The 19,488-nt window shown below is 39.8% G+C and overlaps 1 protein-coding gene across 2 annotated transcripts; it reads right to left on the bottom strand.

The window, feature by feature from the left end:
* Window positions 1-1,271: 1,271 nt before the first annotated feature.
* Window positions 1,272-14,334, bottom strand: LOC109696841 (glutathione S-transferase A1-like). Of its 2 annotated transcripts, XM_074081935.1 has the most exons (7): window positions 14,179-14,334; window positions 10,090-10,197; window positions 7,590-7,641; window positions 6,688-6,820; window positions 4,558-4,699; window positions 2,560-2,691; window positions 1,272-1,498 (listed from the first exon to the last, which is right to left on the bottom strand). In XM_074081935.1, the coding sequence occupies exons 2-7, from the start codon at window positions 10,174-10,176 to the stop codon at window positions 1,376-1,378; spliced, it is 669 nt and encodes a 222-aa protein (XP_073938036.1). In that variant the 5' UTR covers window positions 10,177-10,197; window positions 14,179-14,334; the 3' UTR covers window positions 1,272-1,375. The 2 variants fall into 2 exon arrangements, with proteins under 2 accessions (XP_073938036.1, XP_073938037.1); XM_074081936.1 differs by lacking the exons at window positions 7,590-7,641; window positions 14,179-14,334.
* Window positions 14,335-19,488: the final 5,154 nt, after the last annotated feature.

Genomic DNA, 19,488 nt, shown 5'->3' with positions numbered 1-19,488 from the left:
GTGGCCAAGCAGCCATGAACATCAGAAACCATGACCCAAAATAAATACTTCTGACTTTTAAGTTGTTTATGTCAGGCATTCTGCCACAGTGACACAAAAGTGAATAATAGGCATTTCTGAAAAAAAGTACGTGACTTGAATTTTAACATGATAATGTTTTTAAAATCAGCATTTAAAAATGTGGAACTCAATTATCTAATATCAAGACAGTAAAAAAGTATTTTAGAAATACATTTCATGCATGTGTCTTTTAGTTGGAGTGCATTATGCTTTTTCATCATGGAAATGGAGACTAAATACTTCAGCAGAAGGAATGGGTAAGTCAAGCTCACACTAATTTGTGAAGTGCTTGTTAAGACCTAAAGTTGACAGAACAAACTCATTCAAAATTGCACACTAAACTACCTTTGTCACTGACTAAGTCATGGGGAGTGGACTGTATAAAGCCTGCCAGTGCCACCCCCTGACTCTCGAGTGTAGATAGTTGGGTCCATATAGAATCTTCCCCTCCAGTGGACAGCACAAAGGCACCTGGGATCCTGACATGCTGCAGTGCCCAGTGTCAACCCTGTCCTTGTAGTTCGTAGTGAAAATAACTGTGGAGCAGAACTTCATGTAGAGCTCTGACTTCATTCCAGTTTGCAGGGCAGTTGACAGACACTTCAGCTGGTGCCAGCCGCACACCACCTCTGCGGGTTGCCTGGTAAGCAACACAACGGAAAGAAGGAAAAGGTGAGTAACCCCACCTGTGCTGTCTCAAGTGTGCACAGAAGCTCAGATGAGTGCAGGACAGGAGCACCCACTCTTGCCTCACAATGGACAAGAAAAAGCTTTATTTTTTATTAAGACTTTTTTTGTTCTCACTTTTTTGCTTGAATACATACTTTTCCTCTCTCTTTTCTTCTCCTTTTAATATGTAACCTTTTTTACATTTTTTCCTTTGAATTTTCTTTTATTTCTTTCACTTTCCACCTCATTCTTGCTTCCCCTCTTTTTCTTTTTAAATTTTTTCCTTCATTCCTTTTTCTCTTTTACTTTATTTCTTACTTTTGTGAACTAATTTTATTTTTTTTTTAACTTTCTAGTTCTTTTTAACTTTCTAGTTTTTACATTAATCGTGGCTTCCCCTTTTTGCTCTGTTGTTGGTGGTGATCTTTTCACTTGGATTTTACTTTCTTTGCCTTGTTCACTTAAATTTGTTGTCATTGCTGTTTGCCTTCCCCATTAAATGCAGTACTAGGGATTGGAACTCACTCTTCAAGTACCCTGGGTACACATAATTTGTAAAACTTTATTATCTCACAAAGGTCAGATTCAACATATGTTTGAAACATGTCATTATTGTAGAACATCAGGGGTTTAGTATGCAGTTTTATTAAAACTTGAAAGCCTTCCTTGCTTCTTCCAGAGTTTTCTGATCAATGGGAGGCTTCCTCTGGCTGCCAGGCTGCAGGAACTTCTTCACATTGGTGAGGTTACTGATCCTGGTCTTCAGGGCCTGCAACACAGAAACCATAGCCTCAGAGAGGAGCCCACAGTTGAATCCTACTATTAGTATAACCCAGAAATCTGAGCCCCTGCTGGATGAAGATCTGCTGAGTCTCTCCATCAGCACCAGTGTAAAGGCTGGAAACAGACACTCAGTGATTAGGAAGATAAGAGAGAGACAACATATCCCTAGCATATTCCTGTAAGACCTCATTAAGATATTTTTCAGCACCAGGTGTGGTGGTTCATGTCTGTAACCCCAGCTACTCAGGAGGCAGAGACAAGAAGATCAAAGTCCCAAACCAGCCTAGGCAAAGTCAGTGCAAGACCCTATTTGAAAAATTAAAATAAAAGGACTGGAGATGTGGCTCAAGTGGTAGAACACTTGACTAGCAATGGTTGAGGCTCTGAGTTCAATCTCCAGTACTGCCCCCCATACACAAAATCAGACTTTATTTGGTTTGTAAAATTCCCTGCCCACTTAGACAAAAACCATATAAACCCACATTTCTGTTACACAACAAATAAAATGGAGTTTTTTAGTTAACATCAGAGAGAAATATCCAAAGACATAAAGACATGGGAAAATCAAATTGCAAATGAGGATCAAAAGTATTAAAGTCTAACCAGAGGACACTTACACCAACTTTGGTGGTGGAGGTTGGTGGGGGTTCGGGACTGTGTGTGGAAAGACACTATGGAGAGAGAGACCCATAATGCTGAGAGGAGTCAGAGCTGAAGAAAGGAAACGGGATGGACTCAGTGTGCAAAGACAATGACACCTAGATTGATGAGGAGCAGAGCCCATCACAGAACACAGTCCAGGAGAGAGTGGCTGGGCCCTGTGTTCTTCTCAGTATAAAAGGCAAAGCATTCTTCTTGAGGTAGCATCCACTGCAGCTTTCCGTGTACAAATAGACTATCTTCATGCATCAATTCCAGGACACAGAAGCCCAATTTGGAGACCTGGAGAAGGCTACATGTCTGGACCTCACTGGCCTACTGGTCTAAATATTATATTCAGTAAGGGAGAAATGGGGCTGCCTGTGAGAGGACTTTGAAATAGATCACCTTCAGCAGAGGGAAGGTGGCCAGAAGGCTGGGGTCAAGCTCTTCAATGTAGAGGAGAACTTCCAACAGGTGAATGTCAGCCTTGCTCAATCTGTTGCCAACAAGGTAGTCTTGCCCATGGCTCTTCAACGCCTGCAGAATTGGAGGAGTCAGCTTATTAACACTCAGTCAGACTGGAGACTGCCTCTTCCTGAGCCTCTAAACTTAACTCTCCCCCTTTTCTTCCTCACTGGACAGGTGTGGAGTTCCAGGCCTTTCTCCTGGCTCCTGATCAATAACAGAGAGTGAGAAGTACGGTTGGCTCACTCCTCTATTATAACCCTGGCCACTATTTTTTCTCATGCCCACATCTCTCTGGTATTCAGATTACCTACCCTTACTGCATCTTCCACAAGTGCGAAAGGATGAGGTCATGCTACACCTGTTTATGTCTCCCCCCAATCTCAAAATGGTACAGCCCTGAGATTTAAGGAGGTGCCACCCCCTCTGTTATCTCCCACCTCCTATGGAAAGTGGCTCCACCTTCATGACAGTACCTAGCCTCCTTAGGTAAACTATTTCAATGTCTTCATCTCTCTTCTTCTCTGCTGTCCTCAATTACTGATCACCTCTCTGAGATCTCAAGAAAACCTGAACTTGATTTCATCATCTCCCTTGTAACACTGGCTCTGACTCCTAAGTTACACTTATCATAATCTCCATGCTGAAATGTCTGGGATGAATGGCACTGATGTCTACAACTAACTTTGTACTGATGGAAAACAAATATTTGACTAATGGAGACAAGAGCGGAGAGATGGACACACATGGTAAAGCCAACACCACAAGATGTTAATCTTGTTACTTAGTAGGTGACTATGCATTCATTAAGCATTTATTTCAGTCTTGGAGTCTAGCTCAAGTCTTAGGCAGCTTGTCCAGTGTGTCTGAGGCCCTGGGTTCAGTGTCCAGTACAACAACAAAAACAAAACATGAACAAACAAACAAAAAACCCATTTAAAAAAATTTCTTGAATGTATGAAATTGCATATAAAATCTTGGGAAATATGTGATATTTTAAAAGTATTTCAGCAGTAGGGGAGTCATTGGGAATAAAAAGGGGAAATACATAACATCATAAACTAAAGGAGAACCACCGTTAAACATCATTTGGTAAATAGCCTATCCCACTATGCACATATATATGGAGAGAAGAATGACTAATTGCCTGGTGCAAAAACAGAATATAGCAGGAATTCTATCTTGTACTATAAATAGCTCATTTCTTCCATGAAGCTCTCTGATTTCACAACAAAGATGACTTAAACTGTAATGGCTGGAAAGCTTGTCATCATGTCATATATCCAAAACTATCGGCAACACAGGGCCCAAAGGAGTATATGTGATGGTATGACTGCTCCTAAAATCTCCACTGCTTTCATACAGGTACTACATATATAATGGTGGGCCTTTATTTCTTTAGTTTGCATGGCTTTCCTCTCAAGTCTGAGAGCCAAATGACCTAAGTTCATTTTTCTTAATGTTTCTTCTTCTCCCTTATATCTCCATCTTCCCACCACCTTTCTCATCCATCCTGTCAAATCCTCCTGACAGGCTGCTGCTCTCCTGTGACCCTCCACGTGATGTCAGAACATTTTCTGATGTGTGTTCATCAGCTTGTTCTGGAATTCAGGTCCATGTTGTCCTGCAGCATCGAGTCCACCCTCTGCTGTGGCTCAGAGCCTCCCACAGATCAGATCCTAGTTATACCTATAAAATCTATTGAACACTGAATACTAGGGTGCAAAAAAGTGAACTTGTGCTAAAAATTATAACTTTGGCAGAACTGTGCATTGCTTCTCCATGGTCCATTTTTCTAAAATACATTGAGGGCCGGGGTGCAGCCCTGGTGCTCAGGAAGGCTCACTGGAAGTGAGGTTGATGCTCTAGGACAGCCCAGCCATGATTTCCTCTCATCCTCTGAACCCAGTGCTCCAAACTCTGCACGGGCTCTCTTACATTTTCAAAGACGGGCAAGTAGCGATTCACTGTTCTGTCTTTGAGCAAGGCAATCTTGGCGTCTTTTTCATCTGGAGGACTTAATGGCAGAAGAATGAACATCTCATTCAAATCAGCCATACCTTCTGTGTACATATCAATCCTGAAAGACAAAAACACCCAAACAAATATTTTCTACCTTAGATTTTAGTTTTAAAAAAAACCTAAGATAGTATCTTGTCCAGTGGTACAAAAGTAATTCACCTTCAGTGGGTGCTTTTCATGTGCTAGTTATTGTCTGATAAGGTTTACTTAGGTATTAACAATTTCTTAGAACAATCTACCACGGTGCGTATAAACTCAAAAATTTTTGTTATACCTGTGACTAAACACAGGCACCAAGACCATGGGTGGCCCAGCCGAGTTACAGTTATGACAGAACATGATAGAATCACTTTGTATTTACCAACCCTACAAATAAGGGTTCTCTCTCTCTGTATGGTTTATTACCTGCACAAACATAGTGTGAGTCCTATGGCTAAAGACATCCCTCCCATGTAAACTCAAGACCGAATCCCAGGTCCTCCTCTCATCTCCATCTCTGCTCCTGTCTCAGATATTCCTCTCTGCAGTATCTAATCCAACCCCATGTGTCTCAGAGCCTTCCTCAGACCAGTTTCTAGTTATACCTACACAATCTATTGAATACTGAATACTAGATTGGGATGCAAAAAAGTGAATTTTATACACCAAAGCTCGCTTTCATGTTCAATGTTAGAAATTCTCCTGATTGTTTTTCATGAAACACGTTTCCACAACCTTCTCCCCATGCTATTTGCCAACCCTAGTCTTGTTCCCATTTCTCAAGACTTGGTCTAAAAAAGCTCTTTACTTGTTGCTGTTGCTATTCAGATACCACCATTGCATATTACAGGAGGCTTGACTTCCTATGGTTGAAAACTTGATTTTTTTACAATTCTTTTTGAAAACAGCTTTATTTACATATATTCACATATGATCACTATTTGTCCTTTAAAAGATAATATTCAGTGTTTTTACTATATTCACAGAATTTTTGCAAACATTAACATTCTCTCATTTCAGAACATTTTGCCACTCCACTTATCCCCAAATCTTGCATGGTTTAGCAGTCACTCTCCATCTCCTTCCTTCCTGCCCCAGGCAACACCTGATCTATTTTATGTCTAACAGTGTTAGTGTTGTGAACATTTCACACAAAATATAAAATATGTGACCCTTCGTGTCTGGTTTCCTTTATGTTACAAAATCTTTTTAAAGGTTATCCTTGTTATAGCATGCATCACTGCTTCATCTCTTTAAAACCAAAACTATTCTACTGCATGCCAATAGCACATTTTGCTCACTGATTCAACCATTATGGGATATTTGGGCTGTTCCCACTTTTTGAAAATTGTGAATATGGCACTATACAACTATTAGTAAAAGTTTATCTGCATTTCTCATGGTAATATACCAAGTATTGGAACTGCCAACTGACACTAGCTTTTTGAAGAACTGTCAACATTTCCATATAGGATTTTGCGTTTCCATCACAACAGGGGTGAATACCCCCAGCTTTGGTGGAATAAAGGCAGTCTGACTGAGTTAGTCCTGCAGGAAATGTTTCAGATAACCCTGATATCTTGGGCACCAGTCTCTATTCCCCTTATCAAGTTCATCAGTCTATTGAACTAGGTGGTAGTTTAGGTCCGTGGTCATCATTATTATAATTTCTGGCAGTTCAGGAATCAGCTCTATTGAATCCTTCTCTTTCAGTACTCCTCTTCTACACCTTGAAACCCTGGGTCCCTTGTCCCAAGCTGTTACTGAGTTCAATCTTTATAATAGCCTGTGCTTCTGGATTCATGACTCAGTCATCCTCAGGACTTCATGGATCATCATTGTTTGAAACTCTGTCCTGTGTTGAGAACATTATCCTTGGCCATAGTCACACTTGCCTGAACCCACCCCAAATTTACTCTTCCCTAGTCCACAGGTCTCTGCCATAGTCATCTCATTGTATATGCCTGCAGCTGGTCATAATCCCCTGCTGTGCTCCAACCCACTCAAGGAGGAATCTATATCCTTTTTGTGTTATCAGTTGATGTAAAAACAGAAAATACACCGTACAGTACTCTCTCCTTCATGTCTTTCCCGTAGAGATCATATTTGCTGGCAATGTAGTTGAGGATGGCTCTGGACTGTACCAGCTTCATCCCATCAATCTCCACCATGGGCACCTGCTGGAACATCAAATTCCCGTCTTTTGGAAAAAGGAAAGAAAAGGGATAATGAAATGAGGATGAATTTCATTTTTTCCTAAGATGACTGAAGGTACAAAAGGAAGGAAAAAGATCACCTAGCAATCTTTCAAATCAAATAGCATTTTATTTTTAGCTTTCTGTTTCTTCTTTTTCTCACCTGCCTTCCTTTGGCTTTTTAAACTATTTCATTTGCCTTTTATTTCCCATCCACATATATACTAGATCTTTTGTGTTTTTGTGTTTAATTCATCTTCATGGATATTTTAGGAAGGTTAGGAGGAACTAAAGAGGGTCCTGATGGAAGTTTCTATGTAGACGTCTGATTGTGTGGAACTCCAAGCCTGCACTGTAGGTGGGACAGTAACTCATCACAGCCATGGATGAAAAAGCAGAATGTAACTGTCCCATCTGTTCCTCCTCCTGTGATCTAATGCTTCCATCTAATGTGATCACATCCCTGTGTGTGCTTGGATGGAGGGCGATGTGGGATCCTGAGCTGACTGCAGCTCATTCTGGCACAGGAAGAATGAAAAAGCAAGGAGAGGGCATTCATGGGGAACTGGGCGAATACTCAGAGCAGTCTAGTTCTTTCTAACACTGACTGAGTTGTCAGACTGTCATGGAGCCTCACCCCTTACATTATACCATACCTCCCTGCCTCACGAACCTCCCCACCCATCTACCACCCTACCAACACACTGCCATTCTCTGGTGTGGAAACTTTGTATGGGATACCCTCAGGAGGGATATTTAGATACTTGGTCTTACCAGTTTTTAACTTTTCCAACTCCTCTGGAGTTGCTATAAACTTCTCTTCAAACTGGAAGCAGAAAAAGTAAATAAGTTCATGTAGCTCCTTATACAGTATTATAGTCATAAATTTGGGTGGTCCCTATCTGGTAGTGAATATGGAGAAGTTAAAATTTCTGAGGTGGCAGTGGACACAGAGGAGGATGATCACTGCCCTTGGAGATTTTGACTAGATCCATCAGGAAATGGACATGATTCACAGTACACAGCTGCTCATTCTTATGGTTTCCCTCTGTCTTGACTCCACAGATATCCGTGGCTAGGTCATGATTTGGGAGGAAAGGTACTGGAGGTCAGTGCCTGGGATTTGCTTCCGTTTTTGAGGTTTCAGAATCTCAGGATAGCCTATAATCTCCAGTGAAAATGGACTCAGATCTTAATGCCCCATTCATGTGGTTGATCATCCCACATTATTCCACCACAGGACTGCTAGTGTAATTTCTGTCACTCCTGTCCTTTGATAACACAAAAGGAGTTTTTAATAATCAAAGGTTGAAAAATAGGCTTCTTCTTTGGTTGGTGAGACAGTATTTGTCATAAATTTCCATAATCCCATAGTATTAGGTTCTACTGAGTATAAAGCGTGTATACCAGCAATTTACACAGCATCCATGAAAACATAAGGAATGTTGGGTAGTCATCACAGCAGGGTTGCTGAGGGGGATGGGGTGGATAAGGGCGATGTTCATGGTGAAGCTGGTGGTGAGATGGAGGGGACTGTATTGATCTGCCTTTAGGCACAGAGGATTTAGGTCTGAGCCAAGGTCTCTATTAGCCTTCAACCACTACCTTTTCCAGTCAAGCTGGGAAGGAGGAGAGGAAGCCCTGGATGCTGATGGAATCACCCTACTCTCATTCCTGTGCTGAACTTGTCTTCCCCAAATCCCTGAAACACAAAGCTGGCACAGGACGACACTGGAACCAGATTATTCATTTATTGAAAGCCAAAAATCTGGACTGGCACTATAGCATTTATATTTTTTGTGTGCTTATTTCTTTATAAAATTAGGAAAGGATCAAATTAACGCCTCATGCATTTATGAAGGATAGAGAAAGTGAAATTTCAGGATAAAGTTGAGCACTTTGTTATGAGGCTAAGGGAGCACACTGAAGTTCCATTCACAGGAATGGCCTCATCCTTCCTTTTCTGTTCCTACCCAAGGAATAAAATATCCTGAGAGTGTCCATTATCTCCTCCCCAGGACCCCTCTTGTAATTGCTGAGTCTCTCTGATGTGAACTGAATGTTTTTTGTTTGTTTGTTTTTGCAGTGACACAGTTAGAAGGCAGCTGGTAGCTCATGCTTATAATTCTTGCCAGTCAGGAGGCAGCAATCAGGAGGGTTGCAGTTGAAAGCCAGCCCGGGCAAATAGTTTGTGAGAACTTATCCTGAAAAATCCATCACAAAAAAGGGCTGGTGGTGTATGCCCTGAGTTCAAGCCCCAGTACTGCAGGAAAAAAAAAAAAAAGAAGAAGAAAGAAAGAAAAAGAAACCTACCAGCATTTCCAATTCAAACCCTCGAGAGAATGACTTTAACCCTGTAAAATTCTTTCTCCTGTTCCTCATTTAAATCACTCATTTACTTGTTTGCATCTTCATTGATACATAGGCTTCCTAAAGCAGGAGACCTCTCTGTTTTGTTCAGCATGCACCTTAGGATCTATTGCAGAACCTGGCAGTGTATACTTCTCCACACAACGGCTATATGAATGAATTGTGCTATTTATTTTTTCCTTTCATGTGTGTGTGTGTGTGTGTGTGTGTTGCACTGTTAACAGGCAGTTTGTTCCTGTCTGTTCCCTCCTGACTCTTCCTTGTGGTCTTTATTTTCATATTAATCATATTATTTTCTTATATATTTTATCTTTTTATTACATAAATTTTTATTATGTATAAAAATACATATAAAATAAAGGGTCTCCCTTGACATAGTCACCCAGATCCAATAGTTGTCAACTCAGGAGACTTTTTTTTCATCTCTATGTCCATCCATTCATTTACTCTGGTCACAATAACAAAGAATTATAAGTATATAATATTTATAAATACTTCACAAGGACTATTTTTAAAATAACAATAATATCACACCAAAAAAATGCCTGCAAATCACATTAAAATCTATAATTATTCTTTAATATCACCTGATATTTAGTCAATATTCAAGTTTCTAGTTGCTATGTAAGTGTCATGAATTATATTTGATAGTTTGTTAAGTTCAAACAAGTTCTGTGAATTGTGATTATTTGAGGCTTCTTTTCTTTCTCCTAAAAATACCTTTTAATTTTTCATGTGCCCCCAATGAACAGATTATTGAAAAATTCATTTTATCAAATGAAATAATTTTAGTTAAGGCAAAACTACACACAGGTTATATAGCATGGAGGACTTCTAGCTTAGAAAAGTATTTTGCAAAAGTCAACTCTAGGTCTAGTTGAAGATGACCCTGTGCAGAACCTACCTCCACTCCAGCTGCAGCCAAGAGCCAGCGGATGGACTCCATTCTGCCCCGGGCATTGAAGTAGTGAAGAATGGGCTTCCCCACCATGTCAGTAGTCTCTTGGTTTCACTAAATGTGAATGGATGAATGAATGAATCAATCAATCAATCAACACAAGAAAAAATGTTCTTTGAGATCATGGGTAATTACCCAGCACTACACAGGACTATCCATTTTCCTGGAGGAGTCCCAGGAAGATCTTCCTTGGCCCAAATTTTACCCATCAGTGGCTGACATGCTGATACTGAAGCAAACCAGTCACGTGTGTCCAGCTGTCCTCACTTGGAGGACATAAACAGAGCAGCCTGGTGTACCAGGTAAAGGACTTGGGAGCCTGACAGGGGATCTTGAAGACTTAACATTGGCAGGGAGAAGCAGCGGAAGCAGAGCTTTCCTAGCATCTGGGGTCCTGGGTTGCTTTGTTCAGAAGCCTTCAATGTGGCTCAGCCTCACCCTGACTGCACCCCAAACATAACTTCTCCCCACAAGAGAAGGTGCTGATTTCATTCTCTACTGGAAATTCCTCCCACTTTTCCACTGCTGGATTGAATTTTATTTTATGATCTGCATAAGTGTGGTAGTTGCCACATAACTGTGTATTACAAGGACAGTAACTAACCTGGATTTCATGTCTACCACATAACAAGCAGGTTTTCACTTTTATTTTCATACACTCATCATAGAAGTTACTTGATATAGAACCTTTATTGTTGTAAGTTTACAGATGAGAATATTGTATCAAATACACTTTTATCTGACAATAAAGTCTCAGACCTTCTTTATAACATTGTTTGCAAACTCTGGGTAATGACTTACTAGTGGGTTATAAAATCAACACCACGCATTCTGAGTAGCATCTTTAAGTTCCAATGTCGTGGAAAACATCATGGTGACATACATAGTAAAAGGAAGTACACTTTTGGTGACTCATTCATGTTCATTACATTTATATTCTGCATATGTATATATGACTGTATCTTTTGAGTTGATATAAGATTTAAGAGAAAAACCCCTTGCTGAAACTAGCCAAGGGAGTTTGACAGTTCTTGTTACTCAGTTCCAAGGCTATTCTGCACTGTTGACATTTGGGGCCAGGTAGCTCTTTGTTCTGGGAAGTTGCCCCGAGCATTGCCACATATTTACTAAGCTGTTTTCTAATATAGAGATGTGTACCCTTCATCCCCAATCATGACAATCATGTCTTCTGGGGACAGAGTCACCTCCGGCTGAGAACTGCTATTCTACTCCAAACTGCTTGGGACAACAGCACCGAGAAGAGAGCCAACGAGAGAACCTCACTCTATGCCCAATGTGTTCAGCAGTGGGACTGGGCTAGTTGTGTCAGAAGTATGGACATAAAAGCCCAGGATTCTTTGTACAGCAAGAGTCAAATTACCCAGCAGTGGAAAAATTATCCTTCCTTTAGGAAGGATAATTTCTGTCCTACTTTAAGTTGCCAGACCTCTGGCCAGAAAACACTTAAGATGTTTTTGTAAGATTTTGTGACCGATTTTAACACATACGTATTTCTTTTTCATACAAAAACTTGTATGTTAAAAAATCAGTAATAAACTTGAATCTTTATGAGTCAAAATAGGTTTTTTTTTCTTTCTTTAATGCTCTCTGTCTGGTTTACATATAAATGTCTCTCTTTTTAAAATGTTCCGATGTAGGGCTGGTGGAGTTTGCTAGCAGTGCCTGCCTAACAAACATGAGGCTCTGAGTTCAAACCCCAGTACCACCAAAAACAATAATAACAATAAAATGTTTCAATGAAACTTCTTAACACTTGCTGAGCAGTTTCTATGTGTCAGGTAATGATGGCTGGTGGAGAAGATGAAACCAGCCTGATCTGATCTCTGACTAAAGGGGGTTAAGACTAGTTGGGGCCTTAGAATTGTGGACACCTGACAGAGCAGAATGTGCCCTGCAGTGGCTTCACTTTATAGGTTCCTGAGACTTTACCCCAAGACTCATCATTCTATTATCTAAGCAAGTCCAGGCCCACGGAAAAGGTTGCCATCCTTTTAAGGACATTCTCGCATATGTGGGCTCCTACCTGCCACGTCAGCATCATCCAGACTCTGCAGCTTTCTCACCCCTCAGACTTCAGCCTTCCTGCCCTTAGATTGGGGTTGGTCCTCATAGCTATCTAAAACAGCTGTGGGCAGTATCTTATGAATGCTTGGTCTCCACTGCATTGCAGTATCTTCTCCTGTAGGCATCATAGTGGTTTTATTTCTTTCCTATGAATTCTGGTTTATCCTAACCTGCCCCAACACCAGTGTGGCTTTTCACCTGGTCTCTAAGATTCTGAAACTTTCTGCATAGACCTTTGCTTTATTCTTTTTATATTGGCAATTTTTCCAGAGTACTGTTGACTCTTGATTTGTGACATCCTATTTGATTACTATATGTGCCTCGTGAAAACTAAGCATTTGCCGCACTGGTGTATCTAGCTCTCCCTTCATGACTTCCCAAGTTACAGAGCTAGAGGGGATCTGAGAGGTCAGTGAGCTCTTCCTCCAAAATTTTGATGAAGTTTTTGAACTCTAGAGAAAGTGTGGGGGGCAGGGGGGAGAAATGAACCAAGCCTTGTATGCACATATGAATAATAAAAGAAAAATGAAAAAAAAAAAAAAGAAAGTGTGTTTACCAGCTTCTAGTGATAGTCTGAGTTTTATCCTAGTTCTGACATTCAGACTAGTTTTTTTCAGTTATATCTTATTACTGAAACTTTACACTTTTCTTGTACTCCCTCACCTACAAACTAATTTGTGAACTCCCAGGAAACAGAGAAGTTAACATATTATTTTAACCTGGTACATTGTGCAACATTGAATCCACAGTCCAGAGATATCACAGTTCAACAGCTAAACAGCTATATATCTTTTCTTTTTTTATGTTTGTTTTATAAGGACTTATAATTTAAGAATAGTGTTAGTAGAGTACAATCAAATAATAAGATAGGATCATGGTAACAAAATAGCAAGTCCTGTTTTTGAAACTTGCCATTTTGTTATTTAAAGAAAATTATCAAAGTAATGAAGTCTCCTACATATAGAAACAAACTGAGTGAAAAACATTGTGTAAGTGCCTGGGTAGGGTGGCCCAGGGGAATATTTAACTTGGCAAAAGAAAGGAATTTGGAATTATCTGTTGGAGTGGGAACATGGCAGTTCAAGAGAAAAGCATTGTTCTTAACTTTGCCCAAGAAAAGAAGTAAATCCAGATTCACTTTCCTTACTATCCTAAAATCATGTGTATATTTAGATTAATTTACAAGTTGAGACTTTAAACCTTATCCACCCTTTGAACTCAGCAATGCTGAAGGAGAAGGGAGAGGAGGAGGAACAAGGAAGATAAGAGAAAGATAAGGTGGAGGAAGATTAACAAGAATTAGAGGGAAGGAGGAGAAGGAGATAAGGAAGGAGGGAAAGAAGGAATAGGAAGTAGGGGAAATAGCTTGCTACTTGGTGCCCCTATAAAAAGCAACTCATATGAATAATAAGCGGACACACGTGAAATCAATTATGGAAGGGTAAATGTTTATTCTTATTGTCGGGTTTTGATAACTGGTTTCCCAATTGGAAATTCTTAAGTGGAATAACAGGCAAACAACTGTAAAGATACGTGTTCTTTTTCATCTCACATTCGACCCCAAATGTTTGACTCTACCAAATTTAAACCCATTACACTTGTGTGTCAAATCTGGTCCAAATCACACTAATTTGTACTTTTCAATAGATAGTACAAAGTTGGTGTAAGCTCATACACACCACCAGGCACGGGTAGTGTTATATTTTCAGATCTATGAGCTGATGATAATACCACTTTAATTTTTCTTATACCATCTCAAGTTCTGTGCCATTGATCTCTGAATTCTTTTTTTATTTGTTCTCCAAGAACTAGTAACCTTGAATTGTCTCCTGAGCACACAAAAAAGACAATAGAACATAAATTACTTGCACAGAATATCACAATGAAAACTATTTTCACAGTGAAGCAAATGTTAGAACAATTAGAATTATTAAAAAAGACAGTACTAACCTAAGTGAAGTCCAGTTACCCTTTAGCTCAGCTTCTCAAGGCCAATTCAAGATGGGAATGAAAGCTGCTTTAAATATGGTGACAAATATTGCCCTACAAAGTAGGAGGGGACCAATAGGGAACAGCCACTCCTTCAGTTTTCAAGGTCTCAGAGTTCTTTGCCAGACAGAAAGAAGATAAGTCAGCAATTTTGTACTTCTAATTTATCCATGAATGCACTAACAAGGTGTAGATACCAAGTCCATTTGGCTGCCCCAGGAGATCATTGAAGATTAGCTTTCTTTGAACACTGCTTACAAAGGATTTTATGAAATCCGCTGCAAGGATTATAGCAGATGAAAAAACTTGTGGGGGAAGGAGGAGAGCTTGCTATAAGAGTGATGTCAGGAAAGGAGACTTAGTTCAAGAATTGGGAGACTGTAATCTACAGTTCTAGAATGGGCTAAATCGTGAACCCTCTTTCCCTAGATCCACAGGCCCAAGGCAGCTGGCTGAGTGGTCCGAGCCCTGGATGGGAAGCCCCCAGCTGCATGTCGAGCCCTGGGGTCAGAACAGACCCTTCTTTCCTGGGCTGCATTTAACCTTTCTCTCTAGCATGGACCTTGCACCCACTGTTTCTTCTCTTGAAACGCTCCTCTCCCTACTATACAACATTCTGTGCTCTATCATGTCAGTATTCTGACATGATGTGTTTAATATCTGCTTTTCCCCTGTGAGCTCTGAGCTTCTTCAGGGCAAGGCTGCAAGTTCCATGACTGGCCACAATGTCCAGCACATAACAGGGGCTTAATAAATCTTTCTGTCTGTGATGGAAATTTGCCAGCATAAACAAATGTAGAAGGAACAGTGTGATAGCCTTGCTGTTCCCATCATTGTGCTTCAACAGTTTTTAACATATTTGAATCAAATCTTAGACTTCCTTTCATTTTTCAATAAAAAAATAATGTGTTCTTTTAAACTCTTTGAAATAATTTACATTATAGAAAAGTTTTAAACTAGGACTAGGAGTGTAACTTAGTGGTAAAACACTTGCCTCATGCATTCAAAGACCCTAGATTTGATCTATAGCACTGAAAAAAAAAAAAGAAGAAAAGAAATCTAAATTTAAAAAAAAGTTGGTACAGAGTTCCAAAACACTCTTTCACCACTGCAATGGTTAGTGGTGATTGTAGGCCTGATTAGATTGAGGGAAACTTAGGAAATTAGTAAAGCATACTTGTGGGTATGTCTGTGAGGGTGCTTCCAGAGAGGAGTAACTGAGGGGGAGACCAACCCAAAATGTGGGCGCAATATCCAATAGGCTGGGGACCTAGATGTATGAATAAAAAGGCACAAAGCACTGGAGCAAGTTGACCATGGACTGAAATATCTGAAAGCATGAGCCAAAATAAATCTTTCCTCCTTTTAAGTTATTCTCTCAGGAATTTGTCATAGCAATGAAACACTAACTAAACCTTCAGTGTCCTCTAATGCAGACATCTTACATAACCACGATACAATGATCAAAACCAGGAATGTAGCACTGATACAACACTATCAATTAAACTCCAGACCAGTTTGCAACCCAGATCCTTTTTCTAGTCCAACACCCATTCAAGACCACACACTATGTTTAGTTATTTGTATCCTTTGTCTTCTCACTCTGGTGGTTCCTCAGTCTATCCTTGTCTTTCATAATCTTGGCACTTTTGAAGAACACTGGTCAGTTATTATGTAGAATGAGCCTGAATTTGGATCTGCCTGATATTTCTGATGATTTGACTGGGGTCATACATTTCTGTAAGATACTGCAGAAGTTGTGCTGTTCCTTCTCAGCCATGATTTCCCGGCATGATATCATATTTGATACATATGAGCATTTCTAGGTACTTTCTGTAGCAAAGATGTTCCAGGCTTATCTTTATTTTCTCTGGTGCCATAACCCTGAACTCAGCTGCCTCCAAATTTTCTGGCTTCTTTTTATTGGAGAAAGTATCCAAAACTAGGAGCTAGGCACTTTGTGTGCTCATTGCTTCTGGGGTTTCAACACTCCTAGGCTCTCTCTTGCTGGGAGATTTATTACACAAATGCATATATGTGTACTAACCCACCCATGCATGCAGTTCTATGCATATTTCTATATCAATATGCACATGCATAATTTAAAATGATGAGTTCATATTGACACCGCCTAGAGAAGTCCAACCTTTAGCCACTAAATGAATGTCTGTCTCTGACTATTGAGAAATGTGGCTGCGACACACAAATATACAGAATTTATATTTGGTCACTACTGGTACACATAAAGGAGCATGCCTCTGTGAGAAAAACTCTACTAAGGAGTTGACATTATTTTTTCTTTTTGCATCATATACTTACAGTTTTGAGCCTTATACTTCTAGCCAAAATGCTATTTTCTAGCTATTTAAGTCACTTCTTTTCTTCCCTTCCTCCTTCAGGTTGGTATGTTATTCATTGGAACCACTTTTTGGTTGTTAAGGTCTGTTTTCTACTTTAGGATTCCCTCACATCCTGGTTGCATTTAATTATTGACTCGTTGTACGGCATGTGAAATTTTACTAAACTTTTAAGAGACAGTTCTACAGAAAGGTATCTCAGAGGACTGTCCTGTCGTACATCACATTCCCATCCCCTCTCTTTCCTATTCCTCTCTCACGTCTCCCTGTAAGTACCCAACACCATTAATTCTTAATTTGCGCTTCTGGTTTTTCTATTGCTCAAATGTAGATCTTCTTTTTTTTTTTTTGGCTTTCACTTTTTTTTTCTTTTATTATTCATATGTGCATACAAGGCTTGGGTCATTTCTCCTCCCTGCCCCCACCCCCTCCCTTACCACCCACTCCGCCCCCTCCCTCTCCCCCCCACCTCCTCAATACCCAGCAGAAACTATTTTGCCCTTATTTCTAATTTTGTTGTAGAGAGAGTATAAGCAATAATAGGAAGGAACAAAGGTTTTTGCTGGTTGAGATAAGGATAGCTATACAGGGCATTGACTCACATTAATTTCCTGTGCGTGGGTGTTACCTTCTAGGTTAATTCTTTTTGATCTCATCTTTGCTCTAGTTCCTGGTCCCCTTCTCCTATTGGCCTCAGTTGCTTTTAAGGTATCTGCTTTAGTTTCTCTGCATTAAGGGCAACAAATTCTACCTAGTTTTTTAGGTGTCTTACCTATCCTCACCCCTCCCTTGTGTGCTCTTGCTTTTATCATGTGCTCAAAGTCCAATTCCATTGTTGTGTTTGCCCTTGATCTAATGTCCGCATATGAGGGAGAACATATGATTTTTGGTCTTTTGGGCCAGCCTAACCTCATCAGAATGATGTTCTCCAATTCCATCCATTTACCAGTGAATGATAACATTTCGTTCTTCTTCATGACTGCATAAAATTCCATTGTGTATAGATACCACATTTTCTTAATCCATTCATCAGTGCTGGGGCATCTTGGCTGTTTCATAACTTGGCTATTGTGAATAGTGCCGCAATAAACATGGGTGTGCAGGTGCCTCTGGAGTAACAGTCTTTTGGGTATATCCCCAAGAGTGGTATTGCTGGATCAAATGGTAGATCAATGTTTAGCTTTTTAAGTAGTCTCCAAATTTTTTTCCAGAGTGGTTGTACTAGTCTACATTCCCACCAACAGTGTAAGAGGGTTCCTTTTTCCCCGCATCCTCGCCAACACCTGTTGTTGGTGGTGTTGCTGATGATGGCTATTCTAACAGGGGTGAGGTGGAATCTTAGTGTGGTTTTAATTTGCATTTTCTTTATTGCTAGAGATGGTGAGCATTTTTTCATGTGTTTTTTGGCCATTTGAATTTCTTCTTTTGAGAAAGTTCTGTTTAGTTCACTTGCCCATTTCTTTATTGGTTCATTAGTTTTGGGAGAATTTAGTTTTTTAAGTTCCCTATATATTCTGGTTATCAGTCCTTTGTCTGATGTATAGCTGGCAAATATTTTCTCCCACTCTGTGGGTGTTCTCTTCAGTTTAGAGACCATTTCTTTTGATGAACAGAAGCTTTTTAGTTTTATGAAGTTCCATTTATCTATGCTATCTCTTAGTTGCTGTGCTGCTGGGGTTTCATTGAGAAAGTTCTTACCTATATCTACCTATTCCAGAGTATTTCCTATTCTTTCCTGTATCAACTTTAGAGTTTGTGGTCTGATATTAAGATCCTTGATCCATCAAATGTAGATCTTCTTATAAACTCTTCTTTTTGACATGAAAAACGGGCAGTAGAGATACACGTTTATATTTGTTTTTATTGTTGTTTTCACTTGATGGAACACAGAATTCATCTCCAACTAAGTTCACAAAGACAAGGATGTTCCTTAGTAACACTTGTAACACTTGCAAAGAACTTCATTGTGTAGATGTACCACAACTTATGCTACCATCAACCCTTACATAGGCATTTAGGATTTTCCAGTGTTTTGGAATTATACACAATGCTGTGACGAATATCATAACTCATATGAATTTAATTGTTGAAGGTATACTTTAGTGTGCTTTTAAAAAATGTAAGTACTTTCTTTCTAGAAAACCATACTTTCTTATAACCATACCATTTCATTATAATATTAAAGGTTTATTTATTTGTTTGTTTAGTGCCTGAGTCTCCTTATGCAGCCAGGCTAGCCTCTAATTGGTAACAATCCTGCGTTCTCCTTCTCCAAGGTGCTGGGATTACAGGTGTACACCACAATAGTAGGTTCTAAAAGTACATTTTTCTTAATTTCATCAAATAGGTAGCATCCTTATTTCCTCAATTGTGTCATAAGGAATTTTTTTTGCACTTGATTTATTTACATCAGGATCTATGCAAGTCCACACAAAGCATTTCAGGAGTAAGAATGAATATATTTTGTAGAAATTGTGCACAAATTTGCACAATATGTGGACCAATGTAGGTCTTGCTGTAAAACATGGGTTCACATAGCAGTGCTGGAGATACAGAGCCTTTCAGGTATCATGAGAAGCTTCCTGGAGTTCTGTGAGAGTCAGAGGAGGGAACCATGCATCCTGAGAAGCAAGGAGGTAGAGAGTTAGTTATGGCCAAAGCACCTGCCAATCAGGACCAGCAAATGTGTATTAATGAACACAGATGGAATCAGCCAGAAAGTGTGAGGATGTGTGAGTTCTCAAATCCATGCCTTATCCCTATATGTCGTTGAATTACATATACAGTTGTGACTGTTCTGCAGCAGGCCATGACCTATATCACAGACTCAAAGGACAGTGGAGGAATCATAGGTGTTAGGACAGGCTTCCTGGGACTCTTTGAGGGGTCTAAGACGGGAACCATGCACACTGAA

This window comes from Castor canadensis, chromosome 8 (assembly GCF_047511655.1).
Source record: "Castor canadensis chromosome 8, mCasCan1.hap1v2, whole genome shotgun sequence".
NCBI classification, from domain to species: domain Eukaryota; kingdom Metazoa; phylum Chordata; class Mammalia; order Rodentia; family Castoridae; genus Castor; species Castor canadensis.
This window is presented reverse-complemented; position numbering and strand designations above follow the sequence as displayed.

What these genes read in the sequence shown, in the direction of transcription:
- LOC109696841 (XM_074081935.1), bottom strand. Translation starts at nt 10,176, where the DNA reads ATGGTGGGGAAGCCCATTCTTCACTACTTCAATGCCCGGGGCAGAATG. An exon ending in GACATGAAGGAGAGAGTACT is followed by an intron (nt 4,700 to 6,687) that starts GTACGGTGTATT and finishes TTTGTCTTTCAG; the next exon opens with GATTGATATGTACACAGAAG. An exon ending in ACTTGCCCGTCTTTGAAAAT is followed by an intron (nt 2,692 to 4,557) that starts GTAAGAGAGCCC and finishes CCAATTCTGCAG; the next exon opens with GCGTTGAAGAGCCATGGGCA.